This window comes from Artibeus jamaicensis, unplaced genomic scaffold, assembly GCF_021234435.1.
Source record: "Artibeus jamaicensis isolate MK-2021 breed Jamaican fruit bat unplaced genomic scaffold, CSHL_Jam_final contig_387, whole genome shotgun sequence".
Lineage (NCBI taxonomy): Eukaryota > Metazoa > Chordata > Mammalia > Chiroptera > Phyllostomidae > Artibeus > Artibeus jamaicensis.
In genome coordinates this window covers 42722347-42743555 of record NW_026521812.1, presented here as the reverse complement: position 1 = coordinate 42743555, position 21209 = coordinate 42722347, and the positions used below count along the sequence as shown (strand labels likewise).

Here is a 21209-nt window from a genome sequence, read left to right as displayed (position 1 = left end):
TACAATTGCTATTATACATTTTAAAGAAAAGAAAGCAGAAGTGAATAAAAAAGTGGAGAAGCAGGCGGCATAAAAACAGACACACAGATCAATGGAACAGAATAGGAAGCCCAGAAATAAACCCACACCTTTATAGTCTATTATATTTGACAGAGGAAGAAAGCAGACACAATGGGCTAAAAATAGTTTATTCAATAAATGGTGTTGGGAAAATTGGACAGATATGTACAGAAAAATAAAAGTAGACCACCTTCTTACACCACACACAAGAATAAATTTGGAATGGATCAAAGCCTTACATATTAGACCTGAAACCATAAAAATCCTAGAAGAAAGTATAGGCAGCAAAATCACAGACATTGTCATAGCAATATTTTACCAGATTTATTTCCTTAGTCAAGAAAAAATAAACAAATGGGACTACATCAAACTAAAAAGTTTTTGCACAGCAAAGGAAGTCATCAACAAAATAAAAAGACAACCCACAGAATGGGGGCACATATTCACCAGTACATCTGATGAGGGGTTAATATCCAAAATTTATAAAGTACTTATAAAATTCAACACTAAAAAACAAATAGCCCAATTAAAAATGGGCAAAGAACCTGAGTAGGCACTTCTTCAAAGAGGACAAATGGTCAACAGACATATGGAAAGATGCCCAGTGCCATAATCACTAGAGAAATACAAAATAAAACCACAATGAGATACTATCTCACACCTGTCAGAACGGCTACCATCAATAAATCAACCAACAATAAGTGTTAGTGAGGATGTGGAGAAAGGGGGACACTTTTGCACTGTTGGTTGGAATGCAGACTGGTGGTAGCCACTGTGGAAAGCAGTACAGAGATACCTAAAAAAATTAAACCTGAATCTGCCCTTTGACCCAGTGATACCACTTCTGAGAATATACCCAAAGGAACCCAAAACACTAACTGGAAAAACATAAGCACCTCTTCATTCATTGCAACATTATTTACAATCACCAAGATATGGAAGCAGCCAAACTGTCCATTAGTAGATGAGTGGACAAAACAACTATGGGACATTCAGACAATGGAATACTACTCAGCCAAAATAAAGAAAAAACTTTACTATTTGCAACAGTATCAATGTACCTGGAGAGCATTATGCTAAGCGAAATAAGCTAGTCAGAGAAAGACAAATACCACATGATTTCACTCATGTGGAAGTTAATGAACAAACTGAACAAACATGGAAAACGAGGACAGACTCACAGATGGAGAGCAGGATGACAACTAGGAGAGGGATATGTCAGGGGGTGGAGGGACTGACCAAAAAGGAAAAAGGACTCATGGGCATGGACAACAGTGTGGTGACTGCCGAGGGGAGGGGAGGGGAAATAAGAGGATTAAGAGGTAATGTAAAAAAAGTACAATGAAGATTAAAGTAAAAAATAAATAAAACCAATAATACAGTATATGAACAACAGCTTCTTTAATAAAAACTTTTTGCTTTTGTTACATAGCAGTAAATTTTACACAACTGACATAAAGTAATTTGAACTGTCTTAAGTAATAATTCTAAAAGTACAACTAAAATATACTTCGGCCTAGATATCTTAAAATTTATAGCAAAATAGCAAATCTTTACAATATCCCATAATTCATGTGGATATGTATTTTAGGATATAAACAAGTATAATTATTTTTAATTAAGTGATATGTTGCTTATTTTAAAGAAAGAGCACTTCTACCTAAGAGGGTAATGAATTTTTAAATTATCAGATGAGAGGTTTAATTAAACTGTTTCACACTTAAAAGTAAGATTACTAAAATCTATAGATTCCTTATAAACCTGAGAAAATGCTGATAACCAACATCAACTCTACCTTTTCCAAATATAACCCTTAAAATCATTAATAAGGTTTCATAATCCTATCAGCAAGATGGAGTGGTAATGTCCCCAAATAAGTTTTAAGGCAAATATCACAAAATCACCAATTTAGGAGAGAAAAGTACCTAAGCAGATTGTAAATTATTGAAACTGTACATGCACACAAATGATAAAAAAGCCAAATCTCAGATACTGGATTAAACTGTGTAAGAATTATCCAAACCAAATGGGTACTACAGGTTGCCAGTAGAGACCCTAGCAATCATGTGCACATTTACACTACTCTAGAAAATCATGTACTAGACAAAGTCCTCCATGTCCAACACAGTATGTACAGTGATTACTGATAGAGTGAAACAAACACCAGGACTACAAGATAATTGTCTACAGTACATTCATTTGATTTCTTAACTTTTGAACTAAAAAGAATGCTCTACAGAGAATGAAATAATTTTCTGCATTTCAATACATTTAATTGCCAATTACATTAAACATGAATTTGTAAACGTCCCTTGCCTTTTCCTGAATGATGATCTCCTTCGAGAAGGCTTTGCCTCCTTTTCTCTGGATTAGTGAGGTGTCCTCCAATGTGCCCCCTCAACATTTCGTACTTCTACCATGGAACTTCCCTTCTTCATTTCTGCTTAACTACTGCTTTCCCCAGAGGTTCAGATGCTTCTGGAGGGTAAGCACTAGGCAATTCACATTTGTAAACCAGCCCCTACCACAACGTAAGCACAGAGCAGAGTCTCAGTAAATTTAAATAAGCAAATGGATGAACAAATACGTGAACCTGAAACAACTTTTCCATGTTGTTTTTTAACACATGTTCTAGACATGTGTTAAAAAATGTTGTAGACATTTTTTAACACTGTGATTTTGAGCAAGTACTTAAAGTACTAAGGGTTAAATGGAGAGTCTCCTCCAGTTTTGTGTCCGCCTGTACTAAATAAGACTAATCAAACATTTATGGAATGTATAAGGTCTGTCCAGAAGGCATCCAGTGATATAATATGAAAAATAGAGACATTTATTGAAGAAGACACCATATACAAGAAACACTGTACATAGGACAATGACAACTCAGTCCCCTTCAAAATAGGCACCTTGAGACCTCACACAGTTCTCCCAATTGCCATCAGCTGCCCCACTGTATTTTCCTGAATCTCATCAACAATCTGAAATCTCTTCCCTTTCATTGACTTTAGTTGGGGAAAAGCCAGAAGTCACAGGGGACAAATCTGGGCTGTAGGGGGACTGAGTCGCCTGGGTGATTTGATGTTTTACCAAAAAGCTCTGCATGAGACTGATACATGGGCGGGCTCACTGTTGCCATCACTAGTTGTTCACTGTTGCCATCACTAGTTGCTCACTGTGGCCTTCTGAATCATCTGGAGTTTCCACACAGGAATGTTCAAGCCTATTGCTCTACTCGCTCAGTCATTTTGAATGCAATGACCACGCAGTACACATGCTCACTCAATGGCATCTACCACCCCCACTGACTAGTACAGTGAAGTTGTCATTGTTCACACGTGTGCATTCCAGTCCACTTCTCCTTGGCTGCCAGGTTACATCATTGTCGCCCAAACGGTCTCCTTATGTTAACAATGGCTGGACTTTTTCCAGACAGACCTTTGTATAGTATATGTTATGTGTGTCTAATATGGTATTGGGGAGGATAAAATGAGACTAGATATTTTTGTATTTTATGTAAATTGTAAAGTCATATATAAATGTTTATATTACTAATAATGTTTTAATATGAAATCACAAATATGCAAGTCCTAAGTAAATACTGACTTTTATTTTCCCTCTTACTCACAGAAGGGTCAGCCTTTTTGTTCTATTTAGGCCCTCAAGTGATTGGATGAAGCCCACCCAAACTAGGCAGAGAAGTTGGGCATACAATCTACCAATTCAAATGTTAATCTCAAATAGCCTTGACCAGGTACCTCAGCGGGTTACAGCATTATCCCAATATGCCAAGGTTGCATGTTCACTCCCCAATGAATACATAAAAATAAGTGGAACAACAAACATATTGCTAAGGAAAAAAACTCATGGACATGGACAACAGTGTGGGGACCACTGGGGAGAGGGTGATGGTAGGAGGTGGAGGAGGGTATAAGGACAATAAATGGTGATGGCAGGGGACTTGACTTGGGTGGTGAACACACAATACAGTGTGCAGAGAATGTGCCGCAGGGCACCTGAAACCTGTACAATTTTGTTAACCAGTGTCACCCCAGTAAATTTAATAAAAAGTGGGAAATAAAATGAAATGAAATTATATACATTTAAAAAACAGTATTTATTTAATCCATAAACACCCTCACAGACATACCCAGAATAATATTTGACCAAATGTCTGGGCACCCAAGGTCCCAGTCAATTTGACACAGAAAATTCATCATCACAGTCACCAAACATTTTTCAACAAATATATTTTGAGTGAGTGCTCACAATGCTTACTTACGGGCACTAAGCCAATGACACAGTGATATGTCCAATATGGTCCAAAGCTTCATGAAGTTTAAATCTAGACAGCTTAACAGGATATTATATAAAGAGCTATATAAATAACTATGAAATAATGATGTGATAAGTACAGGGGAAAGCCTAAGATCTAACTTAAATCAGAAGGTCAAGGGGAGGAGCTCACTGAGAACAGTGTTCAGATGAGATCTGGAGGACACAGAATAGTAGGAGCTGACCAGGTGAACAGCTGCGGGTGGCAGTGCAGGACAGGGCAGGGGCACAGAAGCCTGGCATCTTGCAGAAAGCGTGGGGAAGAAAACTGCATCGACTGTGGGAAGAAGGCTAAAAAATGAACTGAGAAGACAGGCAGGAACCGGAATAGGCAAGTCCCTGTTAGCCCGGTAAAATTTGCAACTGTATCCTAAGACTAGTGGGAAGACCCGGTTCTTTCCCTAATTATACCATTTTGTGAAAATGCTGCTTCCCTGAAAGTTACACCATTTTATGAATATGCTGCAAGTGAGTTCACAGCACTCACACCACAGTATTTGTTACTGACCATATGAGGAATCCCCATGCTAAAGGCCTACTCAGTAAAAGCAAAAATGATGCTTCGGAACCAGCTTCAGAGTACCAGGCTGATGAAAGTTCAATCTGGGATCATGGCTCTCAATCCATTTTCCATGTGTCTATATGCTACTCACATATATAACTGCAACATTTCTCTTCATAACACCACCAGCTACCCACCACTCTGCGGGCATACCTGATTCATGCCCTACATTAGTAACATTTATGAAAAATAACTAAAAATATGCTGGACATTTCCTGGTATGAATGGAAACACTTGTCACTGACGCAGTAGTCGTCTGCAGGAAGGGGAAGCAGCTAGCCAGTCCACAAAAGTGGGAGGGGGACAAACTTTTTACATTTTTGTAGCTTTTTCTTTTATACAGTGAATCTGTAAGGCTATTAAAATGTTGATAACTATTAAAACCATTTGTCTCAACCTCTGGGAATATTATAATCATGCTTTATCACTTACATTTGTTAAATCTCTATCCTTAGGTTTCTGGCGGCTCTAGCTATACCAGAGACTGCTAACTGTCTACCACACCTGCTCTCCCCTTTCCCTCTGTAAGAAAGCTGTAATATTATTTGGGGCAGCAATACATCAGACGAAAGACTACAATCCTGGACTCCCTCGTAGTTAGATGTGGCCACGTGACTGCAAACGGTGGTGCTGAATGAGGTGTGGGGAAAGCTCCTGGAAGACAGTGGCTTCACTGGAAAGTGGGTTTTCTAGTGCTTCTCTCGCTTTTCCCAGCAGTCATCTGGGAATGTGTACAGAGTAGCTATAAACCCAGAGTCAGGACTGCAAAGTGAGCTCGAGGGCAGTAAAGCAGCCACGTTCCTGATCACTCCATGGACACACCAAAAGCCCTAATGTAGTCGAGAATCACAGAGAAGAGCAATCCACTACCATTTTCCATTGTCTCCAGCCCCAGCCCCACAGTGGGTGGCAGGATCATGGCTACCACAGATGTTAAAATTCAAAGGGAGGAAAATCACTCTTTTTTAACCAGAGGAGCAAGGGTCTCAAGATCATGGGTAAAATGCCTGCTGCTTTTTTCTCTGTCTTCCAGTCACTTGGCCCCAGATGCCAAAGAGCTGCCAGAAGTAAATGGCAGAGCAGGGAAACTAAAGGCCCTGCTTTCTGGCTTGTGGGCTGCAAACGGGGGCCTACGGGAGACAGATAGTATCAGAGAAATCACTGAGAGAGGGGAACTCAAGGGAACAAACCACCTAATGTGGCTTAAGAACGCCAGGGCTCACTTCAGAGCTACAGATCTGACCTTAAACAGCACACAGCAAAGGCTTTGGAGAACGAAACTGCAGAGTAAACCAGTGCACAGATTCCACGCTGGACACTGGATGGTGCACATGATAAATAGATCCAAACAGTGGTACAAAACAGGCTTTGAAAATGGAATTAGTACTGAAACCACAACCCACAGACGCTGGGTCCAACTTACTAACTGACCTAACCAGGTTGAGGGGAGTTCTAAAAACAAAAAGAACAGTATTCTCCTTAGGATTTAATTAAAACCTATAAACTCATAACATGCAAATGTTCAGGATACATACAAAAATTACCCAGCATACAAAGAGACAGGAAAACATTAACTATCAGAGAAAAAGAAAATAAACAAGCACCAATCCCAAGAAAATATAGGTAATGGAGTTATCAAGAACTTATAATCAGGTACTATAACCATGCCCCAAGCCGTAAGAGCAAAATCTTTTAAAATGACTGGGAAAAGAGAAAGTCCTCACTAAGAAATTAAAACTATAAGAATTAAAATTGAAATTTTAGAACTGAAAAATATAATAACAAAATATTCATTTAAGAACATAATGTAGATGTGAAAGGAAAGAGTCAGTGAAGTTGTAGACAGATCATTAGAAATTAGCCAATCTGTAAACAAAGAGAAAAAAAGAAGAAAAAGTCAGAGCCTCAAGGACCTGCGGGCACCGAAAAGCCTAACTTTTGTACCAACAGAATCCCAAAAGGAGAAGAGAAATAAAAAAATTTTGGAAAAATTGGCATCCTGGTAGCTTGCCATGATCGTATAATGGTTAGCACTCTGCGTTGTGGAAAAATAATGACTAAAACTTTATCAATTCTGGCACAAGATGTATAATTTCAAATTCAAGAGACTCCACAAAACCCAATAAGATAAAATTAAAAAAATCCAAACCCAAAAATATTACATTCAAAATGTTGAAAACAAAATACAAAAGGAAAAACATCTTGAAAGGAGGCAGAGAAAAACAACAATTTCAATGACTGCAGATTCCTCGTCAAAAACACGGAAGACCAGAGGAAGAGGAATGGCACTTTTATGGTGTTGAAGGAAAACAACTATTAACCTTGAATTCTATAACCAGTGAAAATATCCTTCAGATGTGAACATGCAATAAAGATACTCTCAGATGAAAGAAAACTAATATAATTGGTCTCCAGCAAACCTGCTGTAAAGAAAATGCTAAAGGAATTTCTGTAGATGGAAGGAAAATGATAACTGAGGAAAATTTGGTATATCAGAAGTGAAAGAAAAGCAACAGAAAGAGCAAATATCTGGGTAACTATAATAGATCATCTCTTACCTTTTAAAATCTTTAAAATACGTATGACAATTAAATGAAAAAGTTATAAACACTACATTATTACATCCAAATTGTTTTCTATAAAACTCCATAACAAAATAACAAAAAATAACTGATTAAAAAATGGGCAGAAGATCCAAATAGATATTTTTCCAAAGACACATGGATGGCAAACAGACACATGAAAAGGTGCTCAACATCACTAAACACCTGAAAAATGCAAATCTAAACCACAGTGAGATACTACCTCACACTGACCAGAATGACTATTAGCCAGCCAAAAGACAAGAAAGAACAGGTATTAAAGAGGATGTGGAGAAAAGGGAACACTTGTGCACTTTTGATAGAAGTGTAAATTGGTGCAGCCACTATGGAAAACAGAATGCAAGTTCTTCAAACACTTCAAAAAAGAACTACCATAAAGTCCGGCAATCCTATTTCCGGGTATTTACATGAAGAAACCAACTCAAAAGGATATGTGCATCCCTCTGTTCATTGTAACTTTATAATACCTAAGATATGGAAACAATCTAAGTGTCCATTGGTAGATGAATGGATAAGGAAGATGCTATGTGTACATATGTGTTTGTGTGTGTATGTGTGTGTATATATACACATATATGTATAAATGAAATATAACATAAATGAAATATTGTATATATGTATATATACACATATATATGTATAAATGAAATATAACATAAGTGAAATATTGTTCAGCCATATGAAAGAAGAAAATCTTTCAGACTGGAAGACAAGCATTATGTGATCTCATTTATATGTGGAATCTTAAAAAAAGCTCCTAAATACAGAGGTTGGAGGTTGGGGGGACAAAATTGATGAAAGTGGTCAAAATGTGTAAACTTTCAATTATAAAATATATGTCATGGCAACTATAATTGATAATACTGTATTGCACATTTGAAAGGCTGCTTAGTAAGTAAATCTTAAAAGTTCTCATCACAAGAAATAAAATTTGTATAACTATTTCCAGTGACGGATGTTAACCAGACTTACTGTGGCAAGGATTTTGAAATATATACAAATATCAAATCATCACATTCTACACCTGAAACTAACATAATGTTATATGCCAATTATATCCTCCCTTTTAAATTTTTATGCAATACATCTATGGATATGTACACAAATATAATACCTACAAAAACTGTAACATAAACTGATAAAAGTAATTAGACCTGAATGATGGTAGGGTATATATCAACTGATGTTCACTTTAAGTAGATTGTGAAAAGTTATGTAAAGTTTATTCCTAGAGCATGTACTGAAAAAAAATATGTACAAACATTGTCAAAACTCAATGGGTAAATTAAAAGAATAATAAAAATATTTGAACAATACAAAAAGGGCAGGAAAGGAAAAATAAAGGAATGAAAAATAGAGGAAACAGACATCTAATAATAAAAAGGTGCAAAGAAATCCAAACATACAAACAATTACATTAAGTATAAATGATTTTAACACAGAAGTTAAAAGACAGATGTTATAAACTGGCAGCCACCACCAAAACTGACTGATTAAATCATTACTGCTTCTAACCTACATGTTCCTATGAAGATCCAGAATATGTTGACTTAATCTCTGACTCACCATGTCACCATTTCCAGCTCTTCCCTATAACTAATATCACTGGATCTTTCAAATCCATGATGTCTCTGTGTTATTTATTAAGCTTTCAATCTCAGAGGATTTTCCCAATTTCTCAACTGAATTTTCTCATAATTTGCAAAAACATAAATTTTGTGAGAAATTGAGGAAGGAATCCCTATATGAAAACAGCTTTTTGTACCTTTGATATGTCTTGTACCGAGTGAGATGTGTTAAAAAGTTTTCTGTTATTAATAGAGTTTTTATTTCTCTTTGCATGTCCTGTAGTGTCTTTTTAAGTAAAAGTGGCTGCTGTGTTATTTGTTGCATAGATATCATCACTTTGTTCATAACTGCACCATTCCACATTATAAAGAATATTTTGTTTCATTTAATGCTTTCTGACATAAACTCTACATTGTCTGATTTCCGGATAACTGATTTCTTGCTGTTTGCGTTTTCCCATATCTTTACCTTTAGCCTGTCTGTAACATTTTGTTCTTGGTATAGTTGTTATATACAGCATAGTCTGTTTGTGCTTTGTGAAACAATCTGAAAATAATTTTATCTATAGGTGATTTATTGTCATTTACATTTATTAGTATGACCAATATATTTGTTCTCATTTGTCATATTATTATGTTATAGTTGCCATGTATAAAAATGAAATATAAGCAAGATTTTGGAAAAATAAAAATTTTGAAGTCTACAAAACCGCTCACTAACCAAGTTTCAATATCTTTTTGGCTCTGAGCACATAAGTAAAAGCTCACTGTTTGCTGCCTAACCAGACCTGCCACTATCAGCAACACCAATAATGTTCTCACAGTTTCAAGATTGTTGGGTTAAAAGATACCTCCATTTGGACATGTAGGTGGAAAAACAGAAGGACCAGTAGTGCCACAGCAAACTGGAGCCCCACAGGCAACACTATGACACAGAAAAGAGAGTTCCTGTATAGTAACCTTCCCAGTATGTGATTGCACTACTTCAAGAAATCACAGAGCAGATTTTTTTTTAACTATGGATTGTCATTCATTGATGAATGGCAACCAACATTTTTAAAGTACTGAACTAGAATAGATGCCTTTAGAGTACACTAAACACCGCAAGGGGAAGTATTATGAAATGTTATCTTAATTATATAAGTCTATCACAGTTTGCTAAGGCTGCCATATCAAAGTACCAGACTGGATGGCTGAAACAAGAGAAATTTATTTCTCCCATTTCTGGAGGCTAGAAGTCCAAGATCCAGACGTCGACAGGGCTGCTTACCTTCTGAAGCTTTTCTTGACTGTGTGACAGATGGCTGTCTTCCCCCCCTTGACTTCCATTGTGCGTGTCTTCATCTCTTCTTATAAAGGCACCAGTCATACTGAATGAAGTCTTACCCTAAAGGCCTAATTTTAAATTAACTTAATTGCCTCTTTAAAGGCAATAACTCCAAAAACAGTTACATTCTAAGATACTGGGAATTAAGACTTCACCATAAGACTTTTAGAAGGCCAAAATTCAGTCCTTAACAATATGTTTACACATATATTACGTATATGAGTACTATGCCACAACCAAAAAGTTTGAAAATATCTTAAAGGACTCTAAATAAGCTATTTAAATATATTTTTCTTTTTTATTGTTGTTCAGTTACATTTGTCCCCATTTTCCCTGTTACTCTTCCCTGCCCCATCCAACCCCTGCTCCCAAAGCCAATCCCCTCCACATTGTCCTCATCCATCTGGGTCCTTTGTTACGTGTATTTTTAAATATTCTAAACCTAGGCCTCATGTGATGGATTCTTAGGACTCCTTCAGTCGCCAGATCTCAAGCCTTAACAAGACAGTTTAGAATTTACTACCCCAGGTATACTCATAATGTAATCATAGACATTCATATAATACGCAAGTACTTTTACTGATGTTTTCACTCAACCATTACCTGTTAAAAAATTCTTAGTGTTTTAAGTCTAGAATTAGTTTATTAGTATAGAAGCTCTAATAGATCCCATGTTTTTCCCATGTTTTTCGAGAACATCATCCATTATGTTCATATATTGACTTCCCAAACTTAAAGACATATTGTCTCTCCCCTCTCTTTAATCTCAAAGGCCTGAAGTACCTACTGAAAACAGTTTAGTGGATGACTAATTGAGATCTATCTTCAGGGCCTGAGGGACAACATTGATGTTTTAAATCCTCTAAATTCATTTAAGGCAATCATCCTTTGTTTTAAAGTGTACAGGCTACCTCATAAATATTGAGGGTTTGTTTGCAAAACTGACTGACCTATTCATTACTTTACAAGTATAAATTGTAAAGTAATAAATGGGCCAGATCAGGCTATCTTGAATCTACCGTAGCCCCTCTTGTGCACATGTTTTGCTGTGGTTTTAGTTACCTACAGTCAACAGAGGTCTTAAAATATTAAATGGAAATTTCCAGCAATTAACAATTTGTAAGTTTTAAATTGCGAGCTGTTCCGAGCTGTTCCGAGCAGCATGATGAAGTCTCCAACGGCCCGTTTTGTCCCATCCAGTACCTGAATCATCTCTTTGTCTGGCATCTCCATGCTGTATACGCTCCCTCCTGTTAGTCACTGGTACTGTCTTGGTTATCAGATCCACTGTTTTGATATCACAAGCACTGTGTTCAAGTAAACTTAATTTTACTTAATAATAGGCCCTGTTACAAGTAACATGGCTGTACACATGCATTACAATGGTCTTCACACGAGTGGGATTCCAGGTTAAATAATATATCAGTTTCTCATATTCCTGAGAAAACTGGAAACTCCAAAAACTGTGGTAGGTTAAAACTTCTGAATGATCCATTCTGGTATAGTTTAAGATACCTCTGTTTAACAGTCACGAGATTCGTTTCTCTCCTTTCCTACAGTACACCCAATTAGGTCTTGATGGGCCAGAAAGCAAATAGCAAGCAAAGCATTGCCCAGAAGCTAGTATTTTAGATTTAAGTTAATAATGCTGACCAAAACTGACTTTGTTAAAACACTATCACTAACTTAAACTGGATCAAACTGCCTAAAATACTGAAGAGTGATGTTTTTTGGAGGCTTACTTGCAAGTCGGGTTATTATTTAATCTTAAAGATACGTAAGCCATGTAAGCAAAATTTAATTATAATAGAACTACCAAATAGTGCTTTCTACCATTACATAAATAAAGCAAACTAATAAATTGAGAAATAAAAGTAAGTGTGATTATTTTTATTGTGTGTGGAATTTTAAACAGTGACTTATGAAACATAACTTTTAGTCACATGACAATCCCTGAGAAAAATTTTGAAGCACACTCACCTAAATTAGAAGGTATCCTTGAAAATCATAAACATTAAGCATGAAATTAGACAAGCATATATAATGTAACAGGCAAAGATAAGCACCCCAAATGCTATGATGATAACCTCTCTGGAATGATGTACATTTGATTATAAGCAAAAGAATCATACATGAATTATTGCCAAAAGAAGAAAGATCCTGTTTGTCTTGGGTTTTTTTATTTTTTATTTTTTAATCTGGGTCACATTTCCTGTTAACCTTCATATTTTACCAATATGAAGTACCTCTCTAGAGTTATCCAGCAAATAATTAATATTTCATGAAATGGTCAGGTTTAAATCAAATTCTAACTTTTCTCACTATATTCCATTATACAGTATAACAGTACAGAGAATCAACTGATCTTAGACTTTAATGTGAATTTACTTTCAAAAAGTCCATTGAAAAGGATAAATGTTTTAGGATAATGTCCAAATTACCACTTTAAAAGCTACCTTCTTTAAAAGCTGAGCACTGGTTGAAAGACAAAAAGAAATAAAAACATGCCTCATTCATTTATTAAATATACATTTATTTCATGTTCACTCAGCAAAATTTCATACTGTTATGATTCCTGTCCTATGGCAATCAAGATAAGAAAAAATACAATGTAGTAAATACAAAATGACACAGTACAACTGTAACACATAAAAACCAGGGGTCAATGCCAGGACTAAGAAATTTAGGAAAGTCTTCCCTAGACAGATCATTATTAAATAAACTGAAGACATTTTAACTGTAGGAATTACACACAGACAAAAAGTAAAGAACTAAGTAAGAGATTCAGAAAATGTATTGTAAGTGGAAGGCAAAGTTGGGAAACTAATGAGATAAATTTGGAGAAGATGGTAAACCTAACTGACAAACTGATTTTACACTCAACATAATAAAAAATAGTAACATACTGTAAACACTTGAATAACAAGAGAGTACATAAAGAAAATGCTAATTGACAAAGACATTTCTTTCCTACCTAGATGTAGAATAATCTACAATAATGAAAATAAAACTAGGGAAATTTGCAGTTACCCAAAAGGTAAAGTGATGAAGGTCTCTGTGAGTACAGCTGGCTGTGTAGGTGCCAGGCTGGGTGGGGTGTTACAGGACAGTAAGAAATACTAGTATTTCCTTGGAGCCAAGGTTATCATAAAAACCCATAAATATTCCTGGGCCAGTAGACTTAAGGCCCAGAAGCCTTCAGTGCGAGGCAGATGAAGAAGGTTCCTCAGCTATGCCTTCAGGAGTCTGTATGAGGATCTGTCACTTCCATGAGGCACCGCACCACTGTCTTAGAACTGAATAAGGAGAATAACGTTTATTCCGTTAACCTCCCCAAACCTGATGAACTAGATTTCAAATCCAATTTGACACCACGCAGACAATAAAGTTAAATTACAAATTCAAAAATGTGTTGTTAACTCATGAATGCTGCACCTTTCTATCTTTGGTGGAAAATCTCTGTAATACAATTATTCTCAAGTGGACAGTAATCCTTATTGATGAACAGAAGTTAAGAGAGTTTAATATAAATTATTGATATAAACTGTAAAGCCCTAACTATTCTTGCTCAGGACTGTATATTCCAGCTACCCACTTGAAACAGACAGTCTTGCCCCTGACTTGAGGACTTCAAACAGGTTATACCACTCACATGGTCCTTTCTAAGTGGCAACCCATTCTTTGGTCATAAAGAGAAGGCAGCTACACATGAAAGTCACAAATGGTTTTGTCACATCAAATTTTACCTTTGTTCTACTGAAAATAGGCCCAGACCTGCAGAATAATAAAAAGGAAGGAAAAAATCAAACTAGCAATTAAATTCATTTTGAAGAAAAAAATATTTAAAACTTCATATACTTTATGACCACATATACTAAACAATTGTAGATTTTTAAGAGTTGCCTGTCACCACAAAAATTCAGAAGAACTCAAACTAACCATAATTCATTAAATAAAATAAATTACCCAAAAAAAGAAGAAAAAAGAAATCATGAGTCCCCAAGTCATTAAAAATGATCGAAAAATCACCAACAAAGAATTTCTATCACACTGGCAGAGTAGGTAAGTACTGTGCTCACCTCCTCCCAAGATATCAAAATTACAACTAAATTATAAAACGACCTCCATTGAGAACCACCTAAGACAGGCTGAACAGACTCCCATAACTAAGGATATAAAGAAGCCACAGGGAGACTGATAGGAGGGGCAGAGACATGAAGCAGGCTAGTGTGACACCCACCTGTGGCAGTGAAGAACGGGGAGGGATATCTTGGCTGCTGAGGTCCTCACTAAAAAGCGAAGGGGCTCCAGCCCCACACCAGGCTTCCAGGCCCTGAGCACCAGTGCTGAAAAGAGGAGTTCCTACAACAACTAGCTGTGAAAATCAGCAGGGACTCAGTGAGGGTGAGAGAGGGGGTTGCCGTAGTCCCAGATGTCCTCTCAAAGGGCCCAAGTTCAGACACACAAGCATTTGACCTTAACTCCAGCTAAAGAACAGCCGCTTGAAAATTGCTAAGGAAATATGGGGAACCAAATTTTCTGGCTTCAGGGCAAGAGCTGGAGGGGCAGCTCTCTTGGGACTGAACTACTAAGAGGCCCCACTGTTCCTTTGTTGAGCTCTACTCACACATAGCTCTCCCCACCCAGGAGATTTTCTGAGACACCCTCTCACCCAAACAGCACACAGAAGGAAAATTTTCCAGCAGCAGTTTCTTGTAGACTGCCAGCCTTGGCCTACTCTAGGGATTTTTTAAAAAACTCTCATATTCATGAACCCCAAACAAGCAACAACTGGCTTCCCCATACCCTGTGTCTCTAGCTAAGCAGCCTGGAGCCCAGTACTAGTGACAGTAGGCTTTGGTTCACAGCATAGCTTCTCCCAGGCACCTCCAAGTCCAGCACAGGCAGCCACCAACCACAGACTACTTTGTATCTCCTACCAGATCACACCCGGCTGGACACAGACAGTGGCCGACTAGGGCCCACTCCAAAGTGCCTCCCAAGAGGCCCTAGAACCAACACACCTGGTAGCCAGCTTCAGCCCTCACCAGAGCACCACCCAATTAGCACCACAAATGACACAGTCAAAGGATGAACTGGGAAGGAACCAGAGCCTGCAAAAGTAAATCCCAATCCATGGGGTCAGCCCCCAAACAACTGCTCATCCACTGTACTAACAGCCAGTCCTCACAGCCATGCAACCTCAGGGTCAAACCCACCCACTGATGTGCCCACAGCAATCAAGGCTCAACTACAACAGGAGGGCACATACAACCCAAACAAGGGACAACCCTGGAGTGCCTAACTGAAGTGAGCAGGGAGTTTGCAGCACTGGGGTCCACAGGACATCCTACTATGTACGGCCACCCTGCCAAGACTAGCAGACATAGCATATCTACCTAATTATATACAAACACAGGGAGGCAGCCAAAGTAAAAAGAAAAAAGAAAGAAAGAAACGAAATGTAGCCCGAATAAAAGAACAGAACAAAACTCTGAAAAAGAACTAAACAAAATGGTGGCAAGCAATCTATCAGATGCAGAGTTCAAGACACTGGCTATAAGGATGTTCAATGAACTTAGGGGGAAAAGATATGAACTAGGTAAGAAATTACACAAAGATAGAAATAATAAAAAAGAACCAATCATAAATAAAGAATACAATAACTAAAATGCAGAACATAGTGAATGAAATCAACAGCAGATTAGATGAAGCAGATGATCAAATCAGCAAGAAATTAGCAGAAAATACCCAACTGGAACAGCAAAAAGAGAAAAGAATATTAAAAAAATTTGGATGGTTTAAGGAACCTCCAGGACAACACGGAATGTAACAACGTTCATATCATGGGGCTACCAGAAGGAGAGAAGAGAGAGCAAAGGATTGAAAACCTATTTGAAGAAATGATGGAAAACTTCCACAACCTGGTGAAGGAAACAGACATACAAGTCCAGGAAGCCCAGAGTTTCAAACAAGATGAACCCAAACAGGCCCACACCAAGGTACATAATTAAAATGGCAAAGGTTAAAGACAAAGAGAGAATCTTAAAAGTAGCAAGCGAAAAGCAGTTAGTTACCTGCAAGGGAGCTCCCATAAAACTGTCAGCTGATTTTGCAAAAAAGAAAAAAACTATGCAGGAAAAAAGGGACTGGCAAGAAATATTCAAAGTGATAAAAAGTAAGGACCTACAACCAAGATTATCCTGCTAAGGACATTTAAGGACAGTTAAGAGCTTCCCAGACAGGAAAAAGCTAAAGGAGCTTCATCATTAACAAACCAGTATTACAAGAAGGGTTAAAGGAATTTCTTTAAAAGGAAAAAAAAGGGGGGAAAGATTATAAACATGAATAATAGAATGGCAGTAACTATTAATTATTGATATTCACCTATCAATAATTATGTTAAAAGTAAATGGATTAAATGCTCCAATCTAACACATGTGGTGGCTGAACAGAAAACATATGCTGCCTATAAGAGACCCATGTCAGAGTGACATACACAGACAGACTGAAAGTAACGGGATGGAAAAAGATATTTCATGCAAATAGAAATAAAAATAAAAGCTGCTGTAGCAATATTTAGACAAAATAAACTTTAAAACAAAGACTTAACAAAAGACAAAAAAGAACATGTCTTATATAATAGCCAAGATATGGAAGCAACCTAAGTGCCCATTGAAAGATGACTGGATAAAGAAGATGCGGTACATATATGAAATGGTATATTAGTTGGCCATAAAAAATACATTCACATACAAAAAAAATCACTAGTAACATTGACAAAGGGGGAAAAAATGCAGACCAGTTCTTAATGAAAAAGGGTGTCCAGTAAAGGACAATCAAAATCACTAAACAAATCTCTGTGCTGATGGATGCACTTACGTCGTACTAAATAAAAAGGAAATATACAAAAGGAACAATCCAGAGACAAACCCGGCTACAAAATAAGTGTGACTGCTTAGTATTTAGAGAAGCAAAATTATAAATTCTGAGTCGTTTTTCGCTGGAGAGAAATCTTGAGGGTTTATACTAACATTACCCATGAAGAAAAATGAAATACTACAGACACTGAAAAACGGACTGTGAACAGAGTGTAAACTGAATTCCCCTTTTAAGTAAATGATTAATTTCCAGAAGGCCTGATTCAAAGAGTAGAATGGCTTTAGCTACAGTTTGTGGATTGGGGTAGGACTGGGCTTCGTATCTAGCCATGCGGTGTCCAAGGCAGAAGCCACCCACCATGCATTCCCAGACTCTTAACTGTGTCACCCCAGAGACCAAGAGGCCTTGGCTTCCAGGTCGTTAAACGTGATCCTCGGCTGGACCAGTAAGGCCACTTCTCTCCGGGCAGCCTTCGGAGAACTGCCAGAGTCGAACCAGTCAGTGGTGGGTGGCAGGCACAGGCACAAGGAGGCTGACCGTCCTGCCCGCCTGCTACCTTCATTCACCAAAGCACTGCACCAACACACTCTGCCAGCACCACTTTCTCAGACTTGCCTCTTGCCTTGGAGAAGAGAAGCCGTGTAGCATAGATAATTTACATCTTCTCTTGTCCCCAAACGCGACGCCACGGTACGAGGGCACCAGCCCCACCCGCCCATCACACTCCACGGTACCTGTCCTACCGCCCAAACCCCGAAACCGAGGTCGCCCTGAGGGCCCCGGGCCCCTGGGCGGGCACCAACCCGGAGGAGCGGGCGCAGGGGCTACTCCGCGTTCGAGGAGACCGGCGGACGGTGCCCGCCCCTGACCCGTAGGAGCCAGGCCGTGGGGCTGCCGGTGGGCCTGGGGCTTACCTTGTTGAGTTGGGGGATCCGCAGCACGGTCCAGCCGCGCTGGTGGGTGTGGCGGCGGCGGGGGGCGGCGGCCTCCATGGCGGGCGCGCTGTGGTCGGCGGGGTCGAGCGGCGGTGCGGCGCGCGCGGGGCGGGCGGCGGAGGCAGCTGGGACGCCCGCGCGGACTGGGTCGGTGGCGGCGGCGCAGGGGAAGGGCCCAGGGCCCAGGGGTAGGCGTGGGTGGCGAGAGGGGGTGGACACGGCGGGAGGAGCCGGCCAGAAGCCGGTGTCCCGGCAGGATAGCCCGAGAGAAACGCTGAGTCATGTCGGAAGATCGCCTGAGCTAGCGAGAGGAGAGGGGGAAGACCGAGGCGCTCGGGAGGCGTTGCGGGAGCCCGGGGGAGGCGGCCGCCGGAGTCCTCCCTCCCCTGGCCACCCCTCACCACCATCGCCTTATAATTACAGCTGTGCCAGTCCGTCTCTACGTGGAACGTGTCCAAGTGGTTGGTGTGCACCAAATGCTCTCTCATCCCAGAGACCCACGTGGGGAGTACGGCCGGTTTCCCTGGCCGGCCCCCTGGGCACCCGGGGGCCTTCACTCCTGGCTTATGAGGCCCGCAGCCAGAGAGCACAAAGGTGGGAGGGTTCTGCTCAGGGCACCGAGGGGCACCCAGGGGTGTTTGCACACAATCACGACTGACTGGTGAGGATCAGACTTGACCTCCCGCTTCCAATTAGGCTCTTTCAGGACACCTACCCACAGCCCTGGATGCCAGCCACTCCTGGGAGCTGGAGGCAGGAGGAAACCAACCTTGACCCAGAAAGCCCAGGCCCAAGTAGAGCGGGGAGTCATGCCTGAGAGGAGAGAGCATGGGAGGCCTCACAGGTCTTTGTAGATCACCCACGGGAATTTTGTTTTAATAAATGAATGCAGACGTGTTAGGGCCCAATTCACAGTCACGTCTGCCCTGTGTATAGTCTTCGTAAGTTCTAGAAGCCAAGGTGTTTAAGAACCTTGCTCTGAATAACGATAAGCAACTCAATCTTTAGGTTCTTCTTTGGTAAAAAGAGGTCTTGTGTTGATATCTATACCTCAAGTTTCAAGGAATGCAGGAGCAGTCGGATCAGAACCAAAAGGAGTGTCTGACACCCAACAAACACTGAAGATTTCTGTGCCCCAGTTTCCTTTTCAGTTAAATAGGAATCCTGGTTTCTGCTCTGCTCATTTCCACCTAATGATATAAAAGATGGTGTTTAGGATTGATTATTCTTTGGTTTCATATATCCAAAAACTAGACACATCCAATCAGTATCTTCTTTAATTCTAATTTATTTTCCTTAGAGTGATTTTTTACAGCAGTCGTTTTGTGGCCCATACTTCTATCCAGAAGCTTCTTAGGCTTAGTCTTTGAATTATCTAGAATCAGTTGTCTTATTTAGGGAACGTTTTATTGGCATTACAGGGTTCTTTTAAAACATTCATTTCATTTAAGTAACACTTTTCAGCTGTCAGTTTTTAAGCCATAAATAATCAGCCCTAAAACGTCTGAGAAGAAGGTATACTTTGCAAAACTCTCTTAAATTAACTGAGGTACATTACAATTACAGTGCTTTAACTGTGACAAAAACACTTTAACAGCAGGCCTGGGAACAGAAGATAGTGAAGACGAAACAAAAATGTTTGTACAGCAGAACCTTATTATAAAGCAGCTCTTATTACATAAACTTAGATATATTACCAGTTTATTCCTGTTTCTGTGATATAATATCCACATACAGGAAAGCTGATGTAAATATAGGGAGTAGCCCAAAATGAGTGGGTGGGCTTTCTGGCCAAGCCATCATTACAAAGGAATTAAAGATCGTACCAATTTAGGTGAATTTCACTTCTCTCTCCTATATGTTTACTTCTCTTATGGAAAGAGTTCCAGGCATTTTGAGTGGTAACAGTAAAAGGCCGAACTAGGGGAGCTATCTTGTATATTCATGTGCAGTTCCAGGAACTTACTTTTCCTTGTAACTGTTGGCCAGAATATGTGATTTTCCAGTCCTTTTAAATCGTTTGTAAGGTTAGGTTTTATTGAAGGGAAAAATGGAGGAAACAAACACATAGAAAAAATCTTGCTTTAATTTTTCTTGGAAGAAAATATAGTTGTGCAATCTGCACACATTTGGTAATGTTAATAATGGGACTAGAAGCCTGTAAGTTTCTGCTACATAGGTGAAAATACTAACCTTACAATCAAATCAAATGTGATTAAATCAAATTCAAATATTTCTTGCCCCAGTAAGTTTAGTGTACAATGACCTCTAGTCAAAATATGATTGTAGTACTCTAATATCATTTCAGGCAAAGGCATACACCTCAGAGATAGTGTGGGTTCAGTTTCAAATCACTGGAATAAAGCAAGTATTATGATAAAACAAGCCATAATTTCTTTGCTAGTGGAGGGTCTTGCCTTCAAGTAGTTCAAAAAAAGAAAAAGGCAACCCTATGAAGTACAATAGAGCTAACTGCGGTAAAAGATACGCTTATACAGAAAATACCTACAGGACAAAGGAAAGCAATTAGGTTTCAAAGGGTGGCAAACTGGGAGGGTAAATATATGGGAAGAAACAAACCGAAGTTTGTGTTGCAGGTTCCTCTGGTCCTCAAAGATGCATATTTTGGGGTTATATATCCTGGTTTCCTTCATTTGGCTTTATACCTGGCTCTAAGGAATGTCTAAGAAACCAAGCTATAAGATATTGGTATTTGAACACTATTCTAGTGCTAGGTGAAATCAACATATGAGTCATTTCACCAGAATATTTGAAAGAGATGTACCCTTATTCTATTCTTTAAGCAAAAATCTATGCTGAAGTTCCATCCTCTAAGAGACTCTAGAGCTCTATAGAATACAAATCCCTGACTCCTTTTCTTGCTGCAAGTAAATAAACTACCTTGTGACAACCATGTGACATGCTTGAATAAAGCACCTC

At 39.0% G+C, this 21209-nt stretch overlaps 1 protein-coding gene across 1 annotated transcript in view; it reads right to left on the bottom strand.

The window, feature by feature from the left end:
- ME1 (malic enzyme 1) overlaps positions 1-18427 on the bottom strand; it is a 163927-nt gene extending 145500 nt beyond the window's left edge. Inside the window, exon 1 of the mRNA XM_037143815.2 lies at positions 18249-18427. Within this exon, the coding sequence (XP_036999710.2) occupies positions 18249-18326 (78 nt within the window). The 5' untranslated portion in view covers positions 18327-18427. The remainder of the gene's footprint in view (positions 1-18248) is intronic.
- Positions 18428-21209: the final 2782 nt, after the last annotated feature.